The 24,139-nt window shown below is 47.8% G+C and overlaps 1 protein-coding gene across 1 annotated transcript in view; it reads left to right on the plus strand.

The window, feature by feature from the left end:
* PLEKHG4B (pleckstrin homology and RhoGEF domain containing G4B) overlaps window positions 1-24,139 on the plus strand; it is an 83,450-nt gene that overhangs the window by 40,128 nt on the left and 19,183 nt on the right. Inside the window, exons 4-8 of the mRNA XM_057312137.1 lie at window positions 4,773-4,964; window positions 5,527-5,650; window positions 9,700-9,793; window positions 15,211-15,297; window positions 24,002-24,118. Of these exons, the coding sequence (XP_057168120.1) occupies window positions 4,773-4,964; window positions 5,527-5,650; window positions 9,700-9,793; window positions 15,211-15,297; window positions 24,002-24,118 (614 nt within the window). The remainder of the gene's footprint in view (window positions 1-4,772; window positions 4,965-5,526; window positions 5,651-9,699; window positions 9,794-15,210; window positions 15,298-24,001; window positions 24,119-24,139) is intronic.

Consider the following 24,139-nt stretch of genomic DNA (forward strand, 5'->3'; position numbering starts at 1 on the left):
GTAAGTTGGAAGCTATGCTCATGGTTAATAGCACTAACCCCTGATTTCCACCTCAGAAGCCGTCAAAACATGCTGAACTATTCCCTACCTACTGGAATTGTCTCCCACACTGCTCTGGAGGGAAAACATGGTTGCTTAAAGGGATGTTTGAGGGCATCAAGAATGAAAGGGAAGGAATGAAAACATATTTCTTAGGTAAAATATTTCCCGTTTTTGAATAAAGAAATGTTCTGTGAAGAACAAAAGCAGTGACTTTGGAGGAGGTTAAGAACGGGAGCCCTCAGAAGGCAGGTTAGCCCCAGCCTCCGACACAGTGAAGCTGTGCTTCCTCACCTGGGCAACACCAGGCCTGCTGCTTCCGAAATGAGGGTGCCTGCTCCTGCCTGGAATTCTGACAGGATCCACACAGCTAGAGCACACACCCACTTACCACAAGAAGTTTTATAATTACTGGCTTTGGGTTAGCACTTTTTAAGAACATTCTACTGCCTCCCTGCATTTCAGTTAAAATTAAAACAAAGCAATAACGCCCTGAACATTGTTTCCAGGGCCTAAACTCTGCTGTTTGTATTGGGTGGAAAACACAGTCTCACACACGCTGGATGACGCAGTGAAAACTCATGTCTGCAGCTCATCTCAGCAAGGAGACAGCCCGTGTCTTCACCACAAGACTCACCCTAAAACGTAGTCAAGTACACGTCTGTCTACGAGAAGTGCCAGCTGTGTAGGTGCTGTCTGTGGACATGTAGGCACAGCGTCCGTGGACAGGGAGGCAGCGTGGGACACACGTTTGAGTGCAGCCAGGATACTGGCCGTCATGGAGGCACTGGGTGTAGCTTGTACAAACCAGGTTGGGCCCACTGGCTCCCTGTGTGTCACGTAGCCCCCTGCAGATGCCAGTCTTGTCGTCAGAGACGTGGCGTTCTCAAGTAGTCATTTCTCTGGGGCCCCGGTGGGCTTTGCCTCCTCAGCTCCAGAGACTACGCATAGTTAGCACTGAGGGCTGGTGGGGAGAGAAGTCTTGTCTCCCTCGCCTGAAGCGGGGAGTTCCCTTCCTGGGAGCACTCTTCCCTTCTTCCTCCACCTGTCACCTCCTGCGGACTGTCCAGAGCCGTGGAAGAAGGAGGCACCTGTGGATAAAGAGGACGCTGCTTCCTCCCATGAGAAGCTGGGCGGTGGCACCGGAGGCCTGGGCAGAGGGCTTCGATGATCGGTCACCCAGTGAGTAGCCAGTGGCTTGTTGATACAGACATTCCCCTCCATCCTTGCTGCCTGGACACACACTTGTCCCTGGAGTGCACAGTTTGTGGTGTGGCCCTAGAACTCGTATCTTCTTCAACGTAGGAAAATGCCTCAGCTGGACATCCTGCTAAAACCTAAGTTGAACAAGTAACAATTAGCACGCTCACTCTTCCACAGCACAGACATTGTTTCTCTGTTGCAGCTGCTGCTCCTCTGTTCCAGACGCTGCTCCTCCTCTGTTCCAGCTGCTTCTCCTCTGTTTCAGCTATGGCTCCTGTTCCAGCTACTCCTCCTGTCCAGCTGCTCCTCGTCTGTTCCAGCTGCTTCTTTTCTCTTCCAATTGCTTTCCTCTGTTCCAGTTTGCTCCAGCTACTGAGACTTTGCTTTGTCTCTTCTTTGAACGTAGAATCAACCTAATTTCAAAACACTAAATGTGACATTTCAATTTATTTCAAGAATATCATGTTTATTCAGCTAGTGGCAACTGAGCCGCTGTTTCTTGATTAGCCACATGAGGGTACTGCTTTTATTCCTATCCATTTTCATACGTAGCCCCCAGGACCTCAGACCTCTCCGTTCACTGTCCCACAGTCTGCAAACTGAATTCAGGAAAAGCCCACATGAATGACCTCCTCAACTAGGAAGATGCCTAATAAGAAAAGTCCACACGAATGTGTTGTTTGCTCCCCCATCCATGTGAGGAAGTTTGAGGTCAGTGTAGAATTAAAGCATTAGAACACTTGGGAACCCCAAAATTTTACCAATGCTGTTGACATATCCTAGAAAATACTTGAACGTACATGAAAAAATTCATTCTCAAGGGTACTATGCAGTTGTGACCGATCAGCTGGTGAAGGGACAGACAAAAAATGTGGCCCATCACACAGTGGGATGAGACCCGTGGAAGGAATGACACTCAGACCCAGGAGACGTCAGGTATGAACCTCAAAAGCAGTTGTGTTGAGTGAAAGAGGTCAGACACAAGAGACCCCATAGTGTCTCACTGCATTTGTACGAATGGTCCAGGACAGAACGCACACAGGCAGTTGTCAGGGGTGGGAGGTGCACGTTTGTAGTAAATGGGCATGAAGGGTCTCTCTGGAGGGATGGAAGTGTTCTAAAACTGACCTATAGTGTTGCTTGCACCACTTGGTAAAGTTGCTAAAATCCTCTTAATTATACGCTTGAAACGAGTGAGTTTTATTATATGTAAAATATACCTAACAAAGTTGCTTTGTTTTATTTTTTAAATTATTTTTTCTTGAAATAGTCTGCACGCCCAGTGTGGAGCCCAAAGTGAGACTTGAACTCATGACCCTGAGATCAAGATCTGAGCTGAGATCAAGAGTCAGATGCTTAACTGACTGAGCCACCCCAGCGGCCCAAAGTTGTTTTTGAAATAGATATATAAAAAGAATGCTGTGGGCTTTTCTGGTCCAGCTAGAATGAGAGAGCTGTTAACAGAGTTGTAAGACATTAGTACTGTAAGAAGTTCAGGAAGAGGAAAGCAAACCCCAAATTGGTTCAGGGTGCCCCACAGGGTCTTAGGTGCCAACCAGCTCTGGCTAAAACCATCTCCCCTCGCTGGGAAAACACAGGCCCTGAGGGTTGCAAGGCTGGGGGTTTGAATCTGCTTGCTCTGTCTGCGGTGTGGCTCACCCCCTGTGAAGTGCAGTGTAGAAACAGGGCTGAGGAACAGACCCACAAGCCTCGGCCACTGCTGTCTCCTCCAAGCTCGTGCATGAACATGAGCCCTCCCCTTCAGGGTGATACGGGAGATCCAGGTCCCCCTTCTCTGGGCGATCCAGGAGATCCAGGTCCCCCCCCCCCGGTGATGCAGGAGATCCATTCCCCCCCCCCCCCCGGGTGATGCAGGATACCCAAGTCTCCCGCTCTGGGTGATGCAGGAGATCCAGGTCCCCCCCTCTGGGTGATGCAGGAGATCCAGGTCTCCCCTTCTGGGTGATGCAGGAGATCCAGGTCCTCCCCCCCCAGGTGATGCAGGAGATCCAGGTCCCCCCCTCTGGGTGATGCAGGAGATCCAGGTCCTCCCCCCCCAGGTGACACAGGAGATCCAGGTCTCCCCCTCTGGGTGATGCAGGAGATCCAGGTCCCCCCCTCTGGGTGACGCAGGAGATCCAGGTCTCCCCCTCTGGGTGACGCAGGAGATCCAGGTCCCCCCCTCTGGGTGACGCAGGAGATCCAGGTCTCCCCCTCTGGGTGATGCAGGAGATCCAGGTCCCCCCCTCTGGGTGACGCAGGAGATCCAGGTCTCCCCCTCTGGGTGATGCAGGAGATCCAGGTCTCCCCCTCTGGGTGATGCAGGAGATCCAGGTCCCCCCCTCTGGGTGACGCAGGAGATCGAGGTTCCCCCCCTCTGGGTGACGCAGGAGATCCAGGTCTCCCCCTCTGGGTGACGCAGGAGATCCAGGTCCCCCCCTCTGGGTGACGCAGGAGATCCAGGTGCCCCCCTCTGGGTGACGCAGGAGATCCAGGTCTCCCCTCTCTGGGTGATGCAGGAGATCCAGGTGCCCCCCTCTGGGTGACGCAGGAGATCCAGGTCCCCCCCTCTGGGTGATGCAGGAGATCCAGGTCCCCCCCCCCCCCCCGTGTGATGCAGGAGATCCAGGTCTCCCCCTCTCCGGGTGATACAGGAGATCCAGGTCCCCCCCCCCCGGGTTTTGCAGGATATCCAGGTCCCCCCCTCTGATGCAGGAGATCCAGGTGCCCCCCCCCCCCGCTGGGTGATACAGGAGAGGTAGGCACCCCCAACTATGATGCTGCCTGCCTTCAGGGTGCTCTTACCCCTGTGGATATATTTTTGTGACACTCTTTGGGAAATCTATATGAGAAAATAAATTAGGATGACATTATTCAGTATAAAAATGTTCTCCCTGAAGTGTGTTTAAGTAGTGAGCACTCTTGATATAACATCACATCAGTGGTGTTACTGCCAAAAAATGCTTAACCCAAATAGATTTATAACATCAGACAAACTCAAATTGAGGGACATTCTACAAAATAACTGGACTGCATTCTTCAAAAATATCAAGAACATGAGAGATGAACAAAGACTGAAGAACTGCTCTGGATTAAATAAGACTAATGAGACAGGACAAATATTTGCAATGAGTGATGCTGGATTGTGTCCTAGATCAAAAACATTTTTTCTTTTACTATAAAAATATAATTATTATGTCAGTTTAAAAATGATTAATTTTTGTGGGTCAGATAATAGATAATAGCATTAAAACAATATTAACTTCTAAAAAAAAAAAAAAAAAGTAGTGAGCACTCTTGGTGAACTGGAATGTTCAGCTTTCTTGTGTTCATTCATGCCCTAGTGCTCAGGAATGCGCCTGTCCTGTCAGGTGTGACACACTGATGTTTTCCACCAGAAATAGGACAAGTTCTCATGGGACCCAGTATGTTCACACATGATTTTCTCCTTGTGTTTGTGGCAAGCTGAATAGCTGCCTTCAAACTAGAGAAACCCTTCATCTTTGACCAGGTCTCTTTCTGTTATCTAGCTGGTGTCGACGGAGACAGCAGCACCTTCCGAGGGCATGATCCTGGCCGGATTTCAGACGTGCTTGTTGAGCCGCTGTGCCCCGAGAGAGGAGAACAGCCACCCAGCACGGGAGATGTGCCCAACCAGGCGCCTAGGCAGGTGCTGGAGGTCAGCCAGGAGCTCCTGCACTCCGGGGTCATCACCCTCCCAGGTGAGTATGGCCGTCTTACTCTGGGCAGGTATAACAACATTCCAGAGACTGGATGCCTTCTAGACCACAGACATGGATTTCTCTGTTCTGGAAGCTGGTAGTCCAAGGTCAAGGTGCCAGCACAGGCAGGGTGTAGTGAGGGCCCCTCTTCCTGGTCTGTAGTTGACACCTTTTTCAGTGTCCTCACATGGTGGAAAGAGTGAGGGAGCCGTCTGAGGTCTGTTTTGTAAGAGGCATGAATCCCGTTCGTGGAGCTCCACGCTCATAACGTAAGCACCTCCCATAGGCCCACCTAGTACCCTAGTATCACCACACTGGGGTTAGGTTTCAACATAGGATTTGGGGGCAACACAAACACTCAGGCCATAGCAATGCCCAGTCATGCTTTTAGGTGAGTTTAGCTGTCACCTGCCCAGGCGAGTGCCAGGCCCTCTCTCCAGTAGATCTCACATCTAAGCCAATAGCTCAACAGTTCGCAGACCCTAGTTCAGTATTTCTCAAGCTTGAAGCCATGCATGTCCCCACTGGAGCTGCGCCCTCATGATGCCCTCTGTTTCTTCAGGGACCCGAGACCACCAGGGGAGAGCAGTGGTGCAGGTGTGCGCGAGGGGCCCGCTCTGGTCCAGCAAACACACCTCCAGCTTCGAGCTGACCCGCCTGTTGCAGTACTTCCACAGCATCCCCAGGTGGGACAGCCAGGTTCCCAGCATTCAGACCTTGGGGTCATACCTGCACAAGCTTGCGGCCTCGTGTGAGGGTCTCTGTCTGCAGCCTCGGGGGCTCCCAGCTGCCCCTCAGGCTCCTGCTGTCTTTTCTAGGTGCATCGGCTGTCCTGCACGCATTCCTGCCCTCCCGCTCGCCCCGACCTCTCCCCGCTGAATCCGGGCTCTGACACACGCTCGAGCCTTGAGCTCTGTGTTGCTCTGCATTGGTTAATACTTGCTCTGTGCACTATGTACATACATCTTTTACACTCCACCTCCTTCTGGATAAAGACCTAACTGATATAAACAGAAGCTTTAGAATAAGTGGGTCAAGAAATCATACAAATGATAGGACCTGGTACCCAGAGCAGCAAGGACTGATTCATGCGAAGTGACCCTTGTGCTTAGCTAGGCATTGCCGCATACCAGGAGGAAAGCAGGCCAGCCCCTTAAGAGAGACCTGTCCTCCCTGACGTGGAACTCTGGGAAGCCACACCACCTGGATCCTGCGCGATGACGACGTGTGGAGCAGGTCTGCACCAGGGCATGGCTTCAGATCTCCTCGTGGACCGAGGACAGAGACAGGAGAGCAGGAGTCCAGGATGGTTAAAGTGTGTTATTTCAAGTTGATCCCATCAGAGGCAGGCATGCTTTGGACAGCCCTTATGGCCTCCAGACCAAGAGTCCCCGAGGTGCTGGGTGAAGACAGCCCCTAGGGGAAGGAGGGTTGCCCAGCTGCCGAGCTTGGTTCCAAGGTCAGACAGCCTGGCTCAGATCCCAGGTGTACCCTTACTGACAGGTAGATGGTCCATAAGCCTGTGTCCTCCCCATAACCTGGGATTGTAGCAGCTGCCTTGAAGGAGTGTCAGGGGGGTTAGAAATAGTCTGTGTAAAGTCTGTAGGCTGAAGTCCAGAGCGTCATCTTCATGGTACATCCGTGATGTTCTCTCGCTCAGTGACGAGATGCACATCATATGATGTGAGCTCAGGTAGGAACATGTTACGTGATGCCTCGTGACGTGACCTCGTGCTCTTTATGGTGCGTGAACTTTCTGTTGGAATTTCTTCCGAAATAGCATAGGTAGATTCAGTGTGGGAACAATTAGGCAGGAAAAGAAAGTGTGCTCCCTGACACCCCTTTCCCAGAGCAAGATTCCCAATTATCTGAGGGCACCAGCTTCACTGCCTTTGGGTGAGCCTGGGATTTCAAAGTTATCTCTCAGCACAGATTTCAAAATATAAAGAAATACCCTGAAAAAATATACAGACTTGTCCTCACAGTAACTTATACTTTGTAAGCCTCAAGGAAACACCACAGCACTGAGATAATGACATTTTCTATTTACCAACAGCTTTCTTTTATGGGAGCTTCCAGAGTTAACTCAGGGCAGTAATGGAGAGCAGTCCCGATTGACAAGGACAATAGCCTTCTGTAGTTTCGGAGTTTATACCCTCTGCGTACTCAGCCTGGTTGGCCTGTCGGGCTGAGCGCTGTCCTCTCCATTCCACAACGGAACACCAACAGTAGGTGTTAGGGTCCCTGTGGGGTTGGCAGGGACAAGACTTGACCTGGGATCTGTAGCCCTCTGCCTTTTCCACAGAAAAGTCAGACAGCCCCACTCCCCTCCCAGGGCAGATGTCTTCACCGGCTCGGGAAGCTCCAAGTAAGGCCTCTGCTGAGAAAAATACCCTAAAGCACTTAGGGTAACTCGTGGTGGGGCCTCCTGGTTTGGCTGATTATTTCCCCACAAGCGTTGCAATTTTGTTAGCGTCCAGATTGACTGTCGCCCCTTGAGGAGCCGAAATCCACCTCCGCGTCGTGGGATGTGACACATGCCTTCAGCTCTCAGAACGAAGTCCCCAGGGTGTCAGCATTAATTACCAGGAAGAGCGCCCAGCGTGTCTGGTTATGGGTTACTGCAGCTGTGTTACAGGGAGCCAGGTGTTCCCGGGAGCGTGCCTTGTAAATGGATATCCATCAAACTCAGATATGCAATCTTAAAATCAGGACGGACCTTGGCCGTCATCCATCCATCTATCCTGGGTGTGAAGGAACCCACCCACCCATCCACCACTGCAAGAGAGTACCAAAAAAGAACAGAATATGGCTCCAGCCTCAAAGGGACACATATGGGAACCCAAATTGTTGCATCTCCCAGCATAAGACAAGCCCACAATGCGGGGAGGGGCTGCAGCCTCAGCCAGGGGAGGGGACTCCGGATGTGCTCTGTGTCCTTGAGGAAGGTGAGTGTTTGCAGACAAGAAGGGAAGGACATTCTGAGCAGAAGGAAGAGCACACACGAGCCCCAGAGCAGCCAGTCACTTTCTGAGTCAGGAGGCAGGAGTGAGGACTAAAGACCCCATGTAGGCAGGGGGTGCTCTGGGCCTGAAGGCCACGCGGACCTCTGGTAGACAAGCCAGGGCAATGCAGGAACACAGCGTGAGGCTTCTGCAGAAATGCACATGGCCTGCACATGGCAAGCAGATCTGTACATGGCCACGGGCTCAGTGGAGCCCGACGAGGGGAGCCAGCCAGCTCCATCCACCACAGGAGGCAGGCAGAGAGAAGCAAGTTTGGTCTAGGGGTTCATGCTGGGTGGCCTGGGGGCATTTCCTCCCATCTAATCCTGTACTACCCAGACTGTGAGTCACTGGATCCCTCTGAGCCAGCCCAGGTGGAGGGTCCAGCAGTCTCTGAACTTGGGAAGCAGCCCCCAGAAAGGGGCTGGGTTGTTCACTGTGCGGCCATCCCCTTCAGCAAAGCCACCAAGTGGGTGAGATCGGTGGAGGAGAACGTGTGGGTCTAGAGCCGCCAGGGGTGTTTCCCAGGCCGAACCAGTCAGTGTGGCAGTGAGACCCGGCCCTGCCTCTGAGGCCAGGAGCAAACCTTGAGACACAAATTCAGGGAGACCACGGGAGATCAGGGGTGAAGAGAGACCAGAAGTGGGAGTGTCAGAAGAGGGAGGTCACTGGGGACCAGGAGGGACACAGGACCCTTGGAGGAAGTGGAGCGTCGTGCCCAGCTCCTGACAGCACTGCTCCCAGACATGTGAACTCCAGCGCTTCAAGCCACGCGGGTCACAAAGTGGCTTCCGTGGCAGAGGAGGCCTGCGTGCAGAGCTGGCCAGCTGAGAGAGGGAGTGAGATGGAGGTGTTCTCGCAGCCTCACCTTTTCTGCGTCCGGCTTTGACACCAGAACACCACGGTCTACTCTGCCCTTACCACTCCAGCTTCCCCAGACACACCGCCTTCAGAAGCATTCCTTAGCAGTCACACCCGAAATGGAACACACCCTCCCTGTGCGGCACACTCGCCCTTTTGACCAGGACGGGCTTTGGTGCGACGTGCGGCTCTCCCCGCTTTGTGCGAGCGGGCCAGAGTGAGAGTGCGTGTCCGTTCAAGACCAGCACCCACGCGTGGGGCTGAGGTGAGGTTAGTTGCTCCTGGACGGTGGGGCTGGATCCAGGCCCTGCCGTAGTCTAGTATGTTGTCCTGTTTAGAACTACAGCTTACAGTCACGATCACAGTAGGGACAGAGCTCTCGTGCAGGGGCGTGACAAGGCAGTATTCCCACCTTTAGAGGGTGCTCTGCTGTCCCCCTTGAGCTCTGGAAAGACGGTGAGCCAAGTGATTGGCCTGGAGCTGCAGTCCTGAGACGAGCCGGCCACGTCTGGTTCTTGTCCACTCCCATCGGAGTAGAACTCCACATCGTGTTACAGCCCAAACAAGCACCCTCCCACAAGAAGGCTCCAGGGCCTGTGCTGTGTGATGGGGTGGTGTGGGAGAGAAAGCAGCCACAGCAAATGCAAACATGCAGTTCCCCTGGCGCGAGAGGCCATCAGACAGGACTGATCCACCACAGTGAACCCAGCTGCCCTGTCTGCCCCTGGCAGGCCGCTCGATTCCTCAGGAAGCAGAAGATTGACATGTGTCAGAACTTGGGCAGCCCAGGGCATCTCACCAAGAGGTGAAGAAGCTGGTCGTGGAAGAGACGTGGCCTGCAGCGGCTAACAGTCTGTCTCTCTCTCCAGGAAAGAGGTGCAGGAGCTGGGACTGGTCATCCTGGTGGACGCTCGCGAGGGTCCGGCTGCCCCTGCTCTCTTCCAGGCTCTGACAGCGCTGCAGGTGAGTCAGGGTGGCTCCTGTCCTCAGGGCACCGAGCACCTCATGGCTCCCTCATGACCCAGGAGCAGCTGAGTGCAGCCATGCCCGGACTCACCCCCAGTGTGAATCTCAGGCTGAGGTGGGGGTCCTGAGTGTGGACGTGGAAAGTGGCAGAAAGAGCCCGCTCCTGCATCCATCAACTGTGCTCCCCCGCGGTCGGACACGGTCACCGGGAAGGAGCTTCCCGCCCATCTCCTGGGTCGCCACTGCGGACCTTAAAGGCAGGGTCAGCCAGGACCAGCCCATGTGGGCATGACCCCTTCCCCCCACAGCAGTCCTTATCCAGTGCCTGACTAAATCCGGGTGCAGGGCTGCACGCCGCACCTTCTCAGACACGGACAGAGGTGTGGATGCTGTGGGGAGGAGGGCCCTACCTTGGGGCAGATATGGTACCTGCCAGGCCTCTGCAACGAGGTCAAGGAGGCTGTCTGGCAGGTTCGCAGTCACCCCAGGAAGACCTGATCCTGGATTTGGGGTCATGAGTAAAATCGAGAGGGAAGTGGGGAGTCCCTAGAACAGGGAGAAAGTCCAGAGACCCAGGGCCGGGTGGGAGCCTGAGAGCGTTCACACTCCCTCAGGCGTGTGTATATGGGGGCCCTCATGTGCCAAACCCTGTGGAGTCTGGGGTCCCCCCTTCTCCCTCAGTGAAAACCTGTTCCCTCTCTTTGGTCTCTGCTAAAGGTGCCAGGCACCAGTCACCATTCTATCCAGGTTCCTAAGTTTAGGGACGCCAAATGGAAATTCTTTCAAGGAAGGACTCCGTGGTGGAGGTCGGGGCACATCTGGACGGAAGTGCACTCAATAAGCTGGAGAACAGCGTGTGGGGAAAGGAGAGGAGAGCCCCCGGCGGGCAGGCCGTGTGTGGGGCAGGGGCTGGGGGAGGCCAGGCAGCCGTGGGCCAGGTTAGCAGAAGCAGACAACCCTGGTCAGGGCACCTGGCGGTGGCGCAGCTCCTGTCGGACTCAGAGGACAAGGAGCAGATTCCCCAGGAGGGAAGGACCGACGCAGAGGCGCCGTCCAGCAGGAGAGGGCTCTCAGAGCAGAGCCCAGCGGCGAGGTCTGCATGTCAGAGGGAGAAACGGGCTCTCAGCAGAAGGGTTCACAGCACACACCTTCAAAGCCCGGAGTCACAGGTTTGACGTGCCGAAACTGTTTCCGCGACTGCCGGGGAGGCTCACGAATCCCTTACTGCTCACTCCCCCGCTCTCGGCCGGCTGTCGGGCTCAGAAATCCGCGACCGGGATGTCATCCAGCTTGATGCTCATATGCTGTGTGGTCTTCGAAATGCCTTTGAGATTCTGGATTTTCTGGACCACATGCAATTTTATAGACCAGCAAAGGCTGAGACGTGACTGGAAGACTCCTGGGAAAGTAGAGGGACGACCGCTTTTTGAACAGATTTTGAAGGCGCTTCTGTCCAAGGAGGAACAGCCGCCTCGGTGACCACGGGACTTCCTCAGAGCCTGTGGATTCGCAGAGGAAGGTGTTAAATCTGGAGGCCTGGGCCCGGCATCCACAGTGCACCGGAGGGTGAGGTTGGGTTGTTTCAGACGCACGTTCCTCAGGAGCGAACGTGTAATCTGGCCACCTCACACCAGTCAGCTCAGTACCCATCAGTAGCAACTTGTGAAAACATGGGAGAGAGGCAACTTTGCGTCTGCCTTCAAAACCAGGCTACGTTGTGGCTGTTGCTGAAATGACTTTGAAGCTGCAACCAGACCTTGTGACCGGATTCCCAGAACCCATTCCGCCTGCTTCACGTGCCCGTTGGGAACAGCTCGCCCTCACGAGGAGGGTGTGCGGCCCAGTCTGCCGGCCTCGTCCTCCCCCCTCCGGACCCTCCGGAGCCCCGGGCCCGCGCAGCTCACCGCGGAGCCTGCGCGCAGAGCTTCCTCTTCCTCCGCCTCCCTGCTGCTCCGGTGTCCTCCAGTTTCTTCCACCTTCAGCCCTGGGGCGGCCTGTGGGGGAGCGGTCCTGCTTCCCAGCCCCCATCTGCAGGCTCCCTGGGCCCCCCAGACCCTTTGCCAGCCCTGGCACATGGTGCCTCACACACGGGTCACTTTGGTCATTGCTGCCCTGGAGAGGTTCTGAATGACGAGGCTTGAAATTTGGTTTCAGGGGAAGCGGGGATATCCGGTGACTTGCCGCAGGGCCCAGGATGACCCCCCCCAAGGCCAGCAGGTGGCGCGGGAGCCTCGGGCTCCTTGCGGGCCCTCCAGTTGGAAGGGTGGGGCCGGAGCCCCATGAGGCCCTAGAGGCTGTGTTGGGGCCCCTTTCCCAGTAAGGGGCTCGAGGAACTCTGACAGCGCATGGTCACTCCCGGACCCAGGCTGAGAGGCGAGGTGCGGCCCGCAGGGCAGGAACGTGGGCAACACCCAGACAGGCGCAACCAGGGTGCAGCTGGCACGGAGGCATCAGTGTCACCACCCCACCGCCTGACGGACCATGGCCCTGGCCTCGTGGGAGGTTACTGGGGCACCAGGAAGAAACCCGAGCGTGCAGCTGCCCGTGGGCTCCCTCCCCGCGCTGTGCTGTGTGTGTGCTGCGTGCGGGACCAAGAGCAGACGGGGTCCTACCGCCCAGGGGACACTGAGGCAGAACTCCACGAAGCCAGAGGACTGTGGTGGCTTCAACTTCTTTGGCATCCCATTAAAAACTTGAAAATTAAGTGTCCAGCCTCAAAGAGAGATGACCGAGCCCTCGTTGAGTGTTCCTGCCACTGTGTGTGAGACCCAGGCAGACCCCACATGTGCCCCGGGAGCCCTCCGGCCTCAACCAGAACCACACACCATTTTCCCTTTGTCAGAACACCCCTTCCCAGCACTTCTTTTGTTCAGGCTTCCCTTAAGTCCTGCGCCGCCTGGGCCCCACAGCGGTGGAATGAGCCCCAAGTGACATGGCCCCTCTCTACCCACACTTCTCCCAGAGCAGAAGCTGGAGGAACATCTTCAAGTTTTCATCACAAGCGCATCTTCGAAGGAACTTGAGGAAACCCGCTGTGTCCTGTCGTCTGGGTGCTGGCATTCAGACGGCCCTGAGTCCTGACGGCAAAGGCAGGGTCTGTAACCCAAGTGAGAGGAGTGGGAATACGCCGAATTCCATTTTCAGTTTTATTTCTGAGGAATATACAGAAATAGTTAAATTTTTTCATAGAGGGCAAAAAATAGAACTCTCATAATTACCTCAAGTGACTATCCTTCAAATTTATTAAATTATTAAAGTTCAGATACCGTAAGCTTTCCACTTCAAAAAGGAAATGATGGGTTTTTCATTTCTTGGTGGAAGAAAATGCTAAGAATTACTCATTCCTACCCTGCCCACAGCATAAAACTTCCAAAACACAAAACACAAACTGTGTTCTCACTTGTCTGAAAATTAATATCCATCTTCTTTGCAATAGCAACAAATCCTAATAGTAAAAAATCACTCAGGTAGGAATATATGAGAAATATAAAACACTTTGCAAAACTTGTAGTTTGAATTCATGATAACTGAAAATTTTACCTAAACTGAGTGAGAGAAATAGAAAATGACTCAAATAAAAAAGCAAGAATGTTTTTGTATAGGTTTTTCTATGGTTTGTTCATTAAATGAATATTTATGGAATGTCATCCACAAGAAGCCGCATTTAAAAAATGTAAATATATAAGATTAATTTAATACAAATAAAGTATCAGTTATTTTTTAAAGATTTTATTTGTTTATTCGACAGAGATAGAGACAGCCAGCGAGAGAGGGAACACAGCAGGGGGAGTGGGAGAGGAAGAAGCAGGCTCCCAGCGGAGGAGCCTGATGTGGGGCTCGATCCCATAACGCCGGGATCACGCCCTGAGCCGAAGGCAGACGCTTAACTGCTGTGCCACCCAGGCGCCCCAAAGTTATTTCTGAGGCCTATCCAGTCAAAATAGGGGATCAATATTGGGAATTACAAAGAGCCTAAAACCTGTTTATCACTATAAGAAACTTAAAAAGTGAAGCTTTAGAAAATATGAGTGAAGAAGCAAGCACTATGTAAATAAAATAGTTTTATTGCTGAATGATCTGGCTTCAATGTAGTCTAGAAAACAGAAATCAAGGAGGTTAGTTTAAAGTCCTAAAACATGTCAAAAACAACAACAACAGCAGGGTTGGAACCCAAATTGGGAACACATACGTCATACTATATACAAAATTACAAGTGGGTCCCAGACCTGTCTGCGCAAAGTGAGGCTGCAAAACCACCAGAAGGACGCGGGAAAATCTTCATGACCTTGATCAGGCGAAGATTTCTTAGCTACGACACCAACACCATGATCCATAAACGAAAGCCATGATAAGGTGGGCTTCATCAAAACTGAAAACTTCCTCAAAAGCCACTGTCACTAAAATAAAAATACAAGCCAGGAGTTGGGAGAAAACTGTGTGCAAAACACAGATCTGATGAAAGACTTGTATCTGGGATATACAAAATCCCAAACTCGGCAACAAGACAAACAGCCCAATGAAATACGGGCAAAGATTTGAACACACTTGACCAAAGAAGATATACGAATGGTAGAGAAGCACATAAACATATGTTCAACATCAGGAATCACTGGAGAAATACAACTTGTACCCAAAAGGAGAAAACCCAGCAAAACTTGACAGAAGCAAGGGCTTGGTATTGCTTGTGGATATGCAAAATGGCACAACCACTCCAGTTTCTTCACAAGTTAGGATGCACTTACCATAGGACCCAGCAATCCTACTGCTAGATATTTACGCAAGAGAAGTGAAAACTTGCGTTCACACAGAGTTTCTAGTGGCTTTGTTTATGGTTGCCACAAGCTGGAAACAACCGGACGTCCTCTAGCTGGTGAGTGGTGATGAGCTGTAATGCCTGTGTGCAGGGGAATTCTCCTCCGCGGTGGGAAGGAGTAAGCTATGAACCCCCATCGCATGGACGAATTGCAGATGCCCTGGGCTGAGTGAAAGAAGCCAGTACTGTGTGAGTCCGTGTGTACGATACCTGAAAAAGGCAGACTTAAGGACACAGATGCGGTGCCAGAGGCTGGTGGGCTTGGCAAAGGAGCATGAGGAAATTGGGGGCACGCTGAACTGTTGTATTTATCTTGACTGTGATGGTGGTTCCATGACTATAAGTTCTGTCAAAATTTAGAGAACTCTATATTTAAAAGGGTGGATTTTATTGTATGTAAATTATAACCAATAAACTTGTTTACATTAAAAATTTATAAGGTCAAATAATGTCCATTTAGAGCAAAGACGGTACATTTTACGTATTCTAGGTACTTGGGGAAAATATCAAAGCAGAAGTAGCACCCCTCATAGTTAGACAATTCTATTAAGTCAATGAAGTTAAAAATTACAAAGCTAATCAGTATTTCTTCTTATTTCAGAACGCATCTCCTTCCATAATTCATAGTATTGTGATGTTGGTGAATAAAGAATCAGGATTTAGGCCTGACAAAGATGGAACAATTCAGGTAATGGTTTGAGACCCTCGGGGTTAGACATGACTCTGGGTGATGCATAAAATTAAATGTTAGAACGCGTAGATGAGATAAGACGTACCAAAAACTTTATGTGAATTCTGGCTGCATCCATATTAGAGCCTGAAAACCCATCACCCATCCCTTAAGCTTTTGCAGGGCCCTAAAGAGCATAATATCAGAAAACTTTTAAAAATCTAATTTTTCTTCTCTACCTCATTTGTTTTCTCTTCTCTTCTTGCTTCTTTCTCTTTTATCTAAAAACTCTTTATGTTGCCTTCATTCCTGAAGGGTTTTTTGCTGGATACAGAATTCTGGCTTACAGCAGGTTTTCGTTTGTTTTTCCAGGACTTTAAAGGTGTTGTTCTGTTGTCTACTGGCCTCCATAGTTTCTTTCCTTTTTTTTTTTTCCTGCAAAATGGTTTTGCCTCCATAGTTCTGATGAAAAGTTTTTTATAATTCAAATAATTGTTCATATATAGAAAATGTGTCACTTTCCTTTGGTTACTTCCAGGATTTTCTCTTTCTTTTCAGCAAACTGACTATAATGTACTGGGCATGGTTTCTTCATCTTTATCCTCTCAGGTTGGGCTGAACTTGAATTTTCAAATTTATGTCTATCACCAGATTTAGGAAATTTTCATTCATTATTTCTTGAAATGTTTTTTTCTGCCTCATTCTCTCCCCTCATCCTAGGATTTCAATTACACACACTGATATTGCCCCAGAGGTCTTTTTTTGTTTTTCACTCTTTATTGTACTTTTACTTTTTGGAGTTTTAAGAAGTGATAGTCTAGAAGTTTTCTTTCTCTTTCTTTCTTTTCAAAAACAACTTTACTGAGCTATAATTCATGTCCCATACAAATCATTTATCAAACCTCATCAGTGATCTTTAGTATATACATGGAATTGTGCAACTGTTCCCACAATCTAATTTTATTTATTTTTGTTTTCATTTTTTCCAAATTTTTATTTAAGTTCTACTTAGTTAACATACACTGCAATATTGATTTCAGGAGTAGAATTTAGTGATTCATCACTTACATACAACACCCAGTGCTCGTTATAACAAGTGCCCTCCTTAATGCCCATCCCCCACCTGGCCCATTCCCCCCCCCCCACCTCCCTCCATCAACCCTCAGTGTGTTCTCTATTGTTAAGAGTCTCCTATGGTTTGGCTCCCTGTCTCTATTTTTTTCCCACTTGCCCTATGTTCATCTGTTTTGTTTCTTATGAGTGAACGTTGTGTATATGGACCACATCTTCTTTATCCATTCAGCAGTTGGTGGACATTTGGGCTCTTTCCATAGTTTGGCTATTGTTGATAATGCTGCTATAAACATCGGGGTGCATGTATCCCTTTGAATTAGTATTTTTGTATCCTTTGAGTAAATACCCAGTAGTGCGATTGCTGTGTCGTAGGGTAGCTCTATTTTTAACGTTTTGAAGAACCTCCATACTGTTCTCCAGAGTGGCTGCGCTCCCACCGACAGTGTAAGAGGGTTCCCTTTCTCAACATACTTGCCAACACCTGTTATTTCTTGTGTTATTGACTTTAGCCATTCTGACAGGTGGGAGGTGATATCTTATTGTGGTTTTCATTTGTATTTCCCTGATGATAGGTGATGTCGAGCATCTCTTCATGTGTCTGTTGGCCATCTGGACATCTTCTTTGGGAAAATGTCTGTTTGTAACTTCTGCCTATTTTTCAGTTAGATTATTTGGGTTTTTTGGGTGTTGAGTTTTATAAGTTCTTTATATATTTTGGATACTAACACTTTAATCAGAGATGTCATTTGCAAATATCTTCTTCTACTCTCTAAGTTGCCTTTCAGTTTTGTTGGTTGTTTCCTTTACTGTACAGAAGCTTTTTATTTTTATGAAGTCCCAATAATTTATTTTTGGTTTTGTTTCCTTTGCCTCAGGAGACCTCTCTAGAAACAGGTTGTGTTGGCAGATGTCAGAGAAATCACTGCCTGTGCTCTCTTCTAGGATTTTTATGGTTTCAGTTCTCACATTTAGGTCTTTTATCCATTTTAAATTTATTTTTGTGTATAGTATAAGAAAGTGGCCCAGTTTCATTCTTCTGCATGTTGCTGTCCAGTTTTCCCAACACCATTTGTTGAATAGACTGTCTTTTTTCCAATGGATATTCTTTCCTGCTTTGTGGAAAATTAGTTGACCTTATAGTTGTGGTTCCATTTCTGGGTTTTCTATTCCGTTCCATTGATCCCATGTGTCCATTTTTGTGCCAGTACCATACTGTTTTGATTACTACAGCTTTGTAATATAACTCAAGTCCAGAATTATGATGCCTCCAGCTTTGCTTTTCTTTTTCAAGGTTGCTTTGGCTATTCAGGATCTTTTGTGGTTCCATACAAATTTTAGGACTGGTGGTTCTATTTCCATGAAGAATGCTGGTGGTATTTTGATAGGGATTGCATTAAATGTGTAGATTGCTTTGCATAGTATGGACATTTTAATGATATTTGTTTTTTAAATCCATGAGCATGGAATGTCTTTCCATTTCTTCATGTCATCTTAATTTCTTTCATCTGTGTTTTATAGTTTTCCATGTATAGGTCTTTCACCTCTTTGGTTAGGTTTATCCCTAAGTGTCTTATTGTTTTTGATGCAATTGTAAATGGGATTGATTCCTTAATTTCCCTTTGTGCTGCTTCATTATTTGTGTGTAGAAATGCAACAGGGTTTCTGTGCATGGATTTAGTATCCTGTGACTTTACTGAATTTGTGTATCAGTTCTAGTGGTTTTTTGGTGCAGTCTTTTGAGTTTTCTATATAGAGTATCATGTTATCTGCAAATAGAGTTTGACTCCTTCCTTGCTGATTTGGGTGCCTTTTATTACTTTTTGTGATCTGACTGCTGTGGCTAGGACTTCCAGTACACTGTTGAATAACAGTGGTGAGAGTGGACATCCCTCTCTTATTCCTCACTGTAGAAGAAAAGCTCAGTTTTTCCCCATTGAGAATGATGTTTCCTGTGGGTTTTTCATATATGGCCTTTATTATGTTGAGGTATGTTCCTTCTAAAGGTACTTTGTTGAGGGTTTTATCATGAATGGATGTTGTACTTTGTCAGATGCTTTTTCTGCTTCTATTGAAATGATCACATGGTTCTTTTTTTTTTTTTAAGATTTTATTTATTTATTCGACAGAGATAGAGACAGCCAGCAAGAGAGGGAACACAAGCAGGGGGAGTGGGAGAGGAAGAAGCAGGCTCATAGCGGAGGAGCCTGATATGGGGCTCGATCCCAGAACGCCGGGATCACGCCCTGAGCCGAAGGGAGATGCTTAACAACTGCGCCACCCAGGCGCCCCGATCACATGGTTCTTATCCTTTCTCTTATTGATGTGCTATCTCATGCTGATGGATTTGCAAATATTGAACCATCCTTAATATTGAACAAATCCCACTTGATCATAGTGAATGATTTTTTTTTAATGTATTGTTGGGTACAATTCACTAGTATTTTGTTGAGAATTATTGCATCCATGTTCATCAGGGATATTGGCCTATAGTTCTCTTTTTTAGTGGTTTCTTTATCTGGTTTCAGTATCAGGGTGATACTGGCCTCACAGAATGGAGGTTGTCCTTTTTTAATTTTTTGAAATAGTTTGAAAAGAATAGGTATTAACTCTTCTTTAAATGTTTGATAGAATTCACCTGTGTAGCCATCTGGTCCTGGACTTTTGTTTGTTGGGAGGTCTTTGTTACTGATTCAATTTCTTTGCTGGTTATGGGTCTTTTCAAATTTTCTATTTCTTCTTGTTTCAGTTTTCATAGGTTTGGTAGGTTTTTAGGAATGTATCCATTTCTTCTAGGCTGTTAATTTGTTGGCATATAGTTTTTCATAATATTCTCTTATAATTGTTTTTATTTCTGTGGGGTTTGTTGTTATTTCCCCTCTCCCTTTGTGCTTTTATTTTTGGGGTTCTTCTCTCGCTCTCTCTCTCTTTGATGAGTCTGACTAGGGACTTATCGATTTTATCAATTTTTTCAAAGAATCAGCTCCTGGTCTCATTGATCAGTTTTACTGTTTTGTTTGTTTCTGTATCACTTATTTTTGCTTGATTCTTTGTCATTAACCTTCTCTGCTGGCTTTAGGCTTCACTTGTTGTTCCTTTTCTAGATCTTTCAGGTGCAAGGTTAGGTTATGTATTTGAGATTTTCTTGCTTCTTGAGGAGGGCCTGTATTGCTATATAATTCCCTCTTAGAACCACTTTTGCTGCATCCCAAAGGTTTTGGACCATCATGTTTTCATTTTCATCTGTTTCCATGTATTTCTTAATTTCTTCTTTGATTTCCTGGTTTACCCATTCATTGCTTAGTAGACTATTCTTTAACCTCCATGTATTTGTGGTCTTTCCAGATTTTTTCTTGTGATTAACTTTAAGTTTCATAGTGTTGTGGTCAGAAAATACACATGGTGTGATCTCGATCTTTTTGTACTTATTGAGGCCTGATTTGCGACCCAGGATGTGATCTATTTTGGAGAATATTCCATGAATACTCAAGAAGAATGTGTATTCTGCCACTTTAGGATGAAATGTCCTAAATATATCTGTCAAGTCCATCTGGTTCAGTGTGTCATTCAAAGCCATTGTTTCCTTGGTGATTTTCTGCTTAGATGATCTATCTGTTGCTGTAAGTGGGGTACTAAAATCCCCTATTATTGGATTATTATCAGTGAATTCCTTTATGTTCATTGTTAACTGCTGTATATATTTGGGTGCTTCCAAGTTAGTATTTACAGTTCTTGGATCTTCTGATCTTCTGATTGAATTGTCCCTTTTATTATGATATAGTGCCTTCTTCATCTCTTGTTACAGTCTTTGGTTTAAAATCTAGTTTGTCTGATACAAGTATGGCTGCTCTGGCTTTCTTTTGACATCCATTAGCATCCTGGATTGTTCTCCACCCCCTCACTTTCAATCTGGAGATGTCTTTAGGTCTAAAATGAGTCTCTTGTAGGCAACATATAGATGAGTCTTGGTTTTGTTTGTTTATTTGTTTGTTTGTTTGTTTAATCCATTCTTTTACCCTACATCTTTTGATTGGAGCATTTAGTCCATTTACATTCAGAGTGTGTTATTGATTGATTATTGATAGGAATTTAGTGCCATTGTATTACTTGTAAAGTTGTTGTTTCTGGAGATGTTCTCTTTCCTTTCTAGTCTTTGTTGCTTTTGGTCCTTCCCATTCAAAGAGTCCCCTTTAATATTTCTTGCAGGTCTGGTTTAGTGATCATGAACTCCTTTAGTTTTTGTTTGCCTGGGAAATTTTTTATCTCTCCTTCTATTCTGAATGACAGCCTTGCTGGATAAAGTATTCTTGGCTGCAGATCTTTCCCATTCAGCATGTTTAATATATCATGCCACTTTCTTCTGGCCTGCTAGGTTTCTTTGGATAGATCTGCTGCTAACCTGATTTGTCTTCCCTTGTAAGTTAGGGATTTCCTTTCTCTTGCTGCTCTCAGGATTCTTTCCTTTCCTTATCTCTGTATTTTGCAAATTTTACTATAATATCTCTTGGTATTGGCCAGCTTTTGTTGATTTTGATGGGTGTTTTCTGGGCCTCCTGGATTTGGATGTCTCTTTCCTTCCCCAGATAAGGGAAGTTTTTAGCTATAACTTGCTCAAATAAACCTTCTGTCTCTTTTTCCCTCTCTTCTTCTGGGACTCCTATGATATGAATGTTATGGAGTCACTGATTTCCCTAAGTCTATATTCGTGATCCAATATTTTTCTTTCCCTCTTCTTTTCAGCTTCATTATTTTCCATAATCTTATCTTCTATATCACTTATTCATGCCTCTGTTCTTCCATTCTTGTGGTCATTACATCCAGTTGGTTTTGCATCTAAGTTATAGCATTTTTTATTTCAGCCTGAGTAGTTTTTAGGTCTTTTATCTCTGTAGCCAGGGTTTCTCTGTTTTCTTCTATGCTTTTGTCAAGCCCAGCTAGTATCCTTACGATTGTTGTTTTAAATTCTGGTTCAGGCATATTACTTGTATCTATTTTGATTAGTTCCCTAGCAGTGATCTCTTCTCATTCTTTCTTTTGGGATGAATTCCTCCATCTTGCATTTTGTCTAGGGCTCTGTCTTTTGTGAGTTAGGAAAGCCTGTGCTAGTCCTGTTTCCACTAGAGCTGAAGCTTTGCAGCACTCTGAGCAGAAGACCTGGTGCATGCAAGGGATTTGTGCTAGTCTCTGGGGGAGGGAGGGGCCCACTGCTGCTCTGGCTCTCAATCATTCTTACTGTAATTAAAAAGGCACCTGCAGAGCACAGGAGAGCGGTGCTTGGTATAAGCGGCTCAAGCCTCCGCTGTGTGCACTATGCCACTTGCTAAAGTCTGTCCATGCTAATGGGAGGGGTAAAAAGTAGCGTCGGCCCTCTCTCTTCCCCAGAGAGGGGAGTTTGCCCCCCTGCTGTTCAGGATGCCCTCACAGAAGAGTAAACAATCTCTCCTCTTGTGTCGCAGGCTCCCATCAGATTCCTGCCTTCACCCTATGTCAGAGCTGTCTGCCTGCTCAGTCGTGCAGTGCTCCCGTGTTTTTTCGCAGGTGTGCAGCTGGGTTTCAAAACTCCAAATTTTAGGGACCTGGCACGGTGCAGAACCAAGCGGGTACTCTGGGGAAGGGTCTTGCCATGCTGTGGCTGGTGACTTTTGTCCCAGAAAAGCAGTTGCATAACTGCACAAGAGCTTGGATTTTTTGGTAAAGTGTAGCAAAGAGCTGGCATCCAGTTTAGCTGCCCTCAGCAGGCGTTTCTGTTCTATGCTAATGAATGGGGCAGCTCTGTGGTGCCCACAGGCTCTTTTGTCCCTGGAGAGGCAGTGCCGCCTCTCCCAAATGCACTCCAAGAAGGGGAACTGTCTCTCCCAGTGTAACCCAGGGGATCGTGCTGTCTGCTCCTGGGCCTCTGCCCCCCTTCTGCACAGGAGGACCACTATGTCCACAAGGCTTGACCCTGGCAATGGTGCAGATGTCTAAAACTTCAGACTTTCAGCTCCACTGTGTGTAAAAATTTGCAATAATCAGCCCCTCTCATTTTTCCAGTCAGTGGTTTTGGGGAAGTGTTTTTCTTGTGCAGTTCCCTGTGTGCTGCTTTCTTTCTTTCTTTCACTTCTCTCTCTGTGATCAGGGCTGTCTCTCCTCTGCAGTCCCCACAATTCTTTTCTCCCCCAAATCACGTGTCTCTGTACCTCCTACCTTTCACAATGTGGCCTCTTCTCTCCCGCTAGTTGTGTAGTTTGTTCTCTCAGTCCTCAAAGTGATATCCTGGGTGTTCAAAATGATTTGATAATTATCTAGCTGTGTTCGAGGGATGAGGCAAGCATAAGGTCGTCCCACTACTTCACCATCTTAACTCCTCCCCAAGCGATCTTGCCCCATAGGTCTTTGAGAATCATTTTTTTTCCCACTTATTTTCTCTCTCTTCTTCAGATCAGATTGTTTCTGTTCCTCTATCTTCAAAGTTACTAACTCCATACTCTATTCATCTCCATTCAGCTATTAAGCCCATCTAGTGACATTTTTTTAGTTCAGATATTGTATTTTTCAACTATAAAATATCCAGTGATTTTAAACATGTATTTTCTGTGTCTCTGCTAAGATTTCCTATTCTCTCAGTAATTGCAAGCATTTTTCCTTTATATCATTGAGCGTAGTTATGACCACTGCTTTAAAGTCCCTGTCTAATAATTCCGACATGCAGGTGTTTTCTGGATTGACCTCTGTTGACTGTCATTTCCCTTGAGAATGAGTCACATTTTCCTGATTCTTCATGTGTTAAGTAATTTTGGACTGTATTCTGGACACGTGAATATTCTGTTGAATAATGTTGAATATGCTGACTCTGGATTCTGTAATAAAGCTCCACAGTGGAGTGTTTTGAAATGCATTTAACATGGTTGGACTCAAACTGAAAACTCTCCCCTGCATAGGTCTAGTTCAGTTCTTTTTGCCTTTAGCTACCCAGAATCTTCCCCATGCATACATGGTTCAGGGTCAGCCAGAGTCCTGGGCAGTTACACACAATTGGAGCTCCCTTTCCCTGGCTTTCTCTCTTGTGTATCCACAGTCCAGCTCAGCTCTATTTTCTTGTTCTTCAGGCCAGAAAGATGCCTGTTTTCTATCAGAGCCTCTCAATCCAGTCTCCCTGTGTTGGCATCCAGCTGTCAGGTCAGAGCCATACAAATGAGGAGCTCATTCCATGCTGCTCCCTTCTTCCATGTTTCAGTGGCCCTCCTCAATGAGTCTGACCATGTTTGCCCTCTGGCGCTTTCAGGTGGTTCCTCGTCTCAAGTTGTCTAGGAAGGGCCAACTCTGCCATCTCAGAGTAGCACATCCTTGATTCATTCTTCTCCTTCCCTTCCTCCCCTATCATCTTGCCTTCTCTTCCTTTTCAATTTTTCCTTTTTTTTTTTTTTTTTTGGTCTTATTTGGAAGCTTTCTGTCATTTCTCTTTGCTACCTTTTCCTTTCCTTTCTCCCCACCTTCATTCCTGTACCCAACCACATTCAGCCCATTAATGCCACCAGCCAGGCAGGGCCACTGGACCCTAAACCTGCCTCTCAACCCTCTCGGTGGTAGTTCTCCCCAGAGTGAGCCATCACAGTAGTCTTTCTGATGGATGCATCTGTGGCCGTAACCAGTGAATGCTTCTCCTTGGCAGTGTGAGGTGGTAGGCTCCCTGAAGGCCTTGCACAAGCTTGTTGACAGCTCGCAGCTGACCGCAGACCTCGATGGCTCCTTTCCCTATAGCCACAGTGACTGGATCTCCTTCCGTAGGGTAAGGTTACAGCCGCTGCAC

Source organism: Ursus arctos, unplaced genomic scaffold (assembly GCF_023065955.2).
Source record: "Ursus arctos isolate Adak ecotype North America unplaced genomic scaffold, UrsArc2.0 scaffold_15, whole genome shotgun sequence".
Classification (NCBI taxonomy): Eukaryota; Metazoa; Chordata; class Mammalia; order Carnivora; family Ursidae; genus Ursus; species Ursus arctos.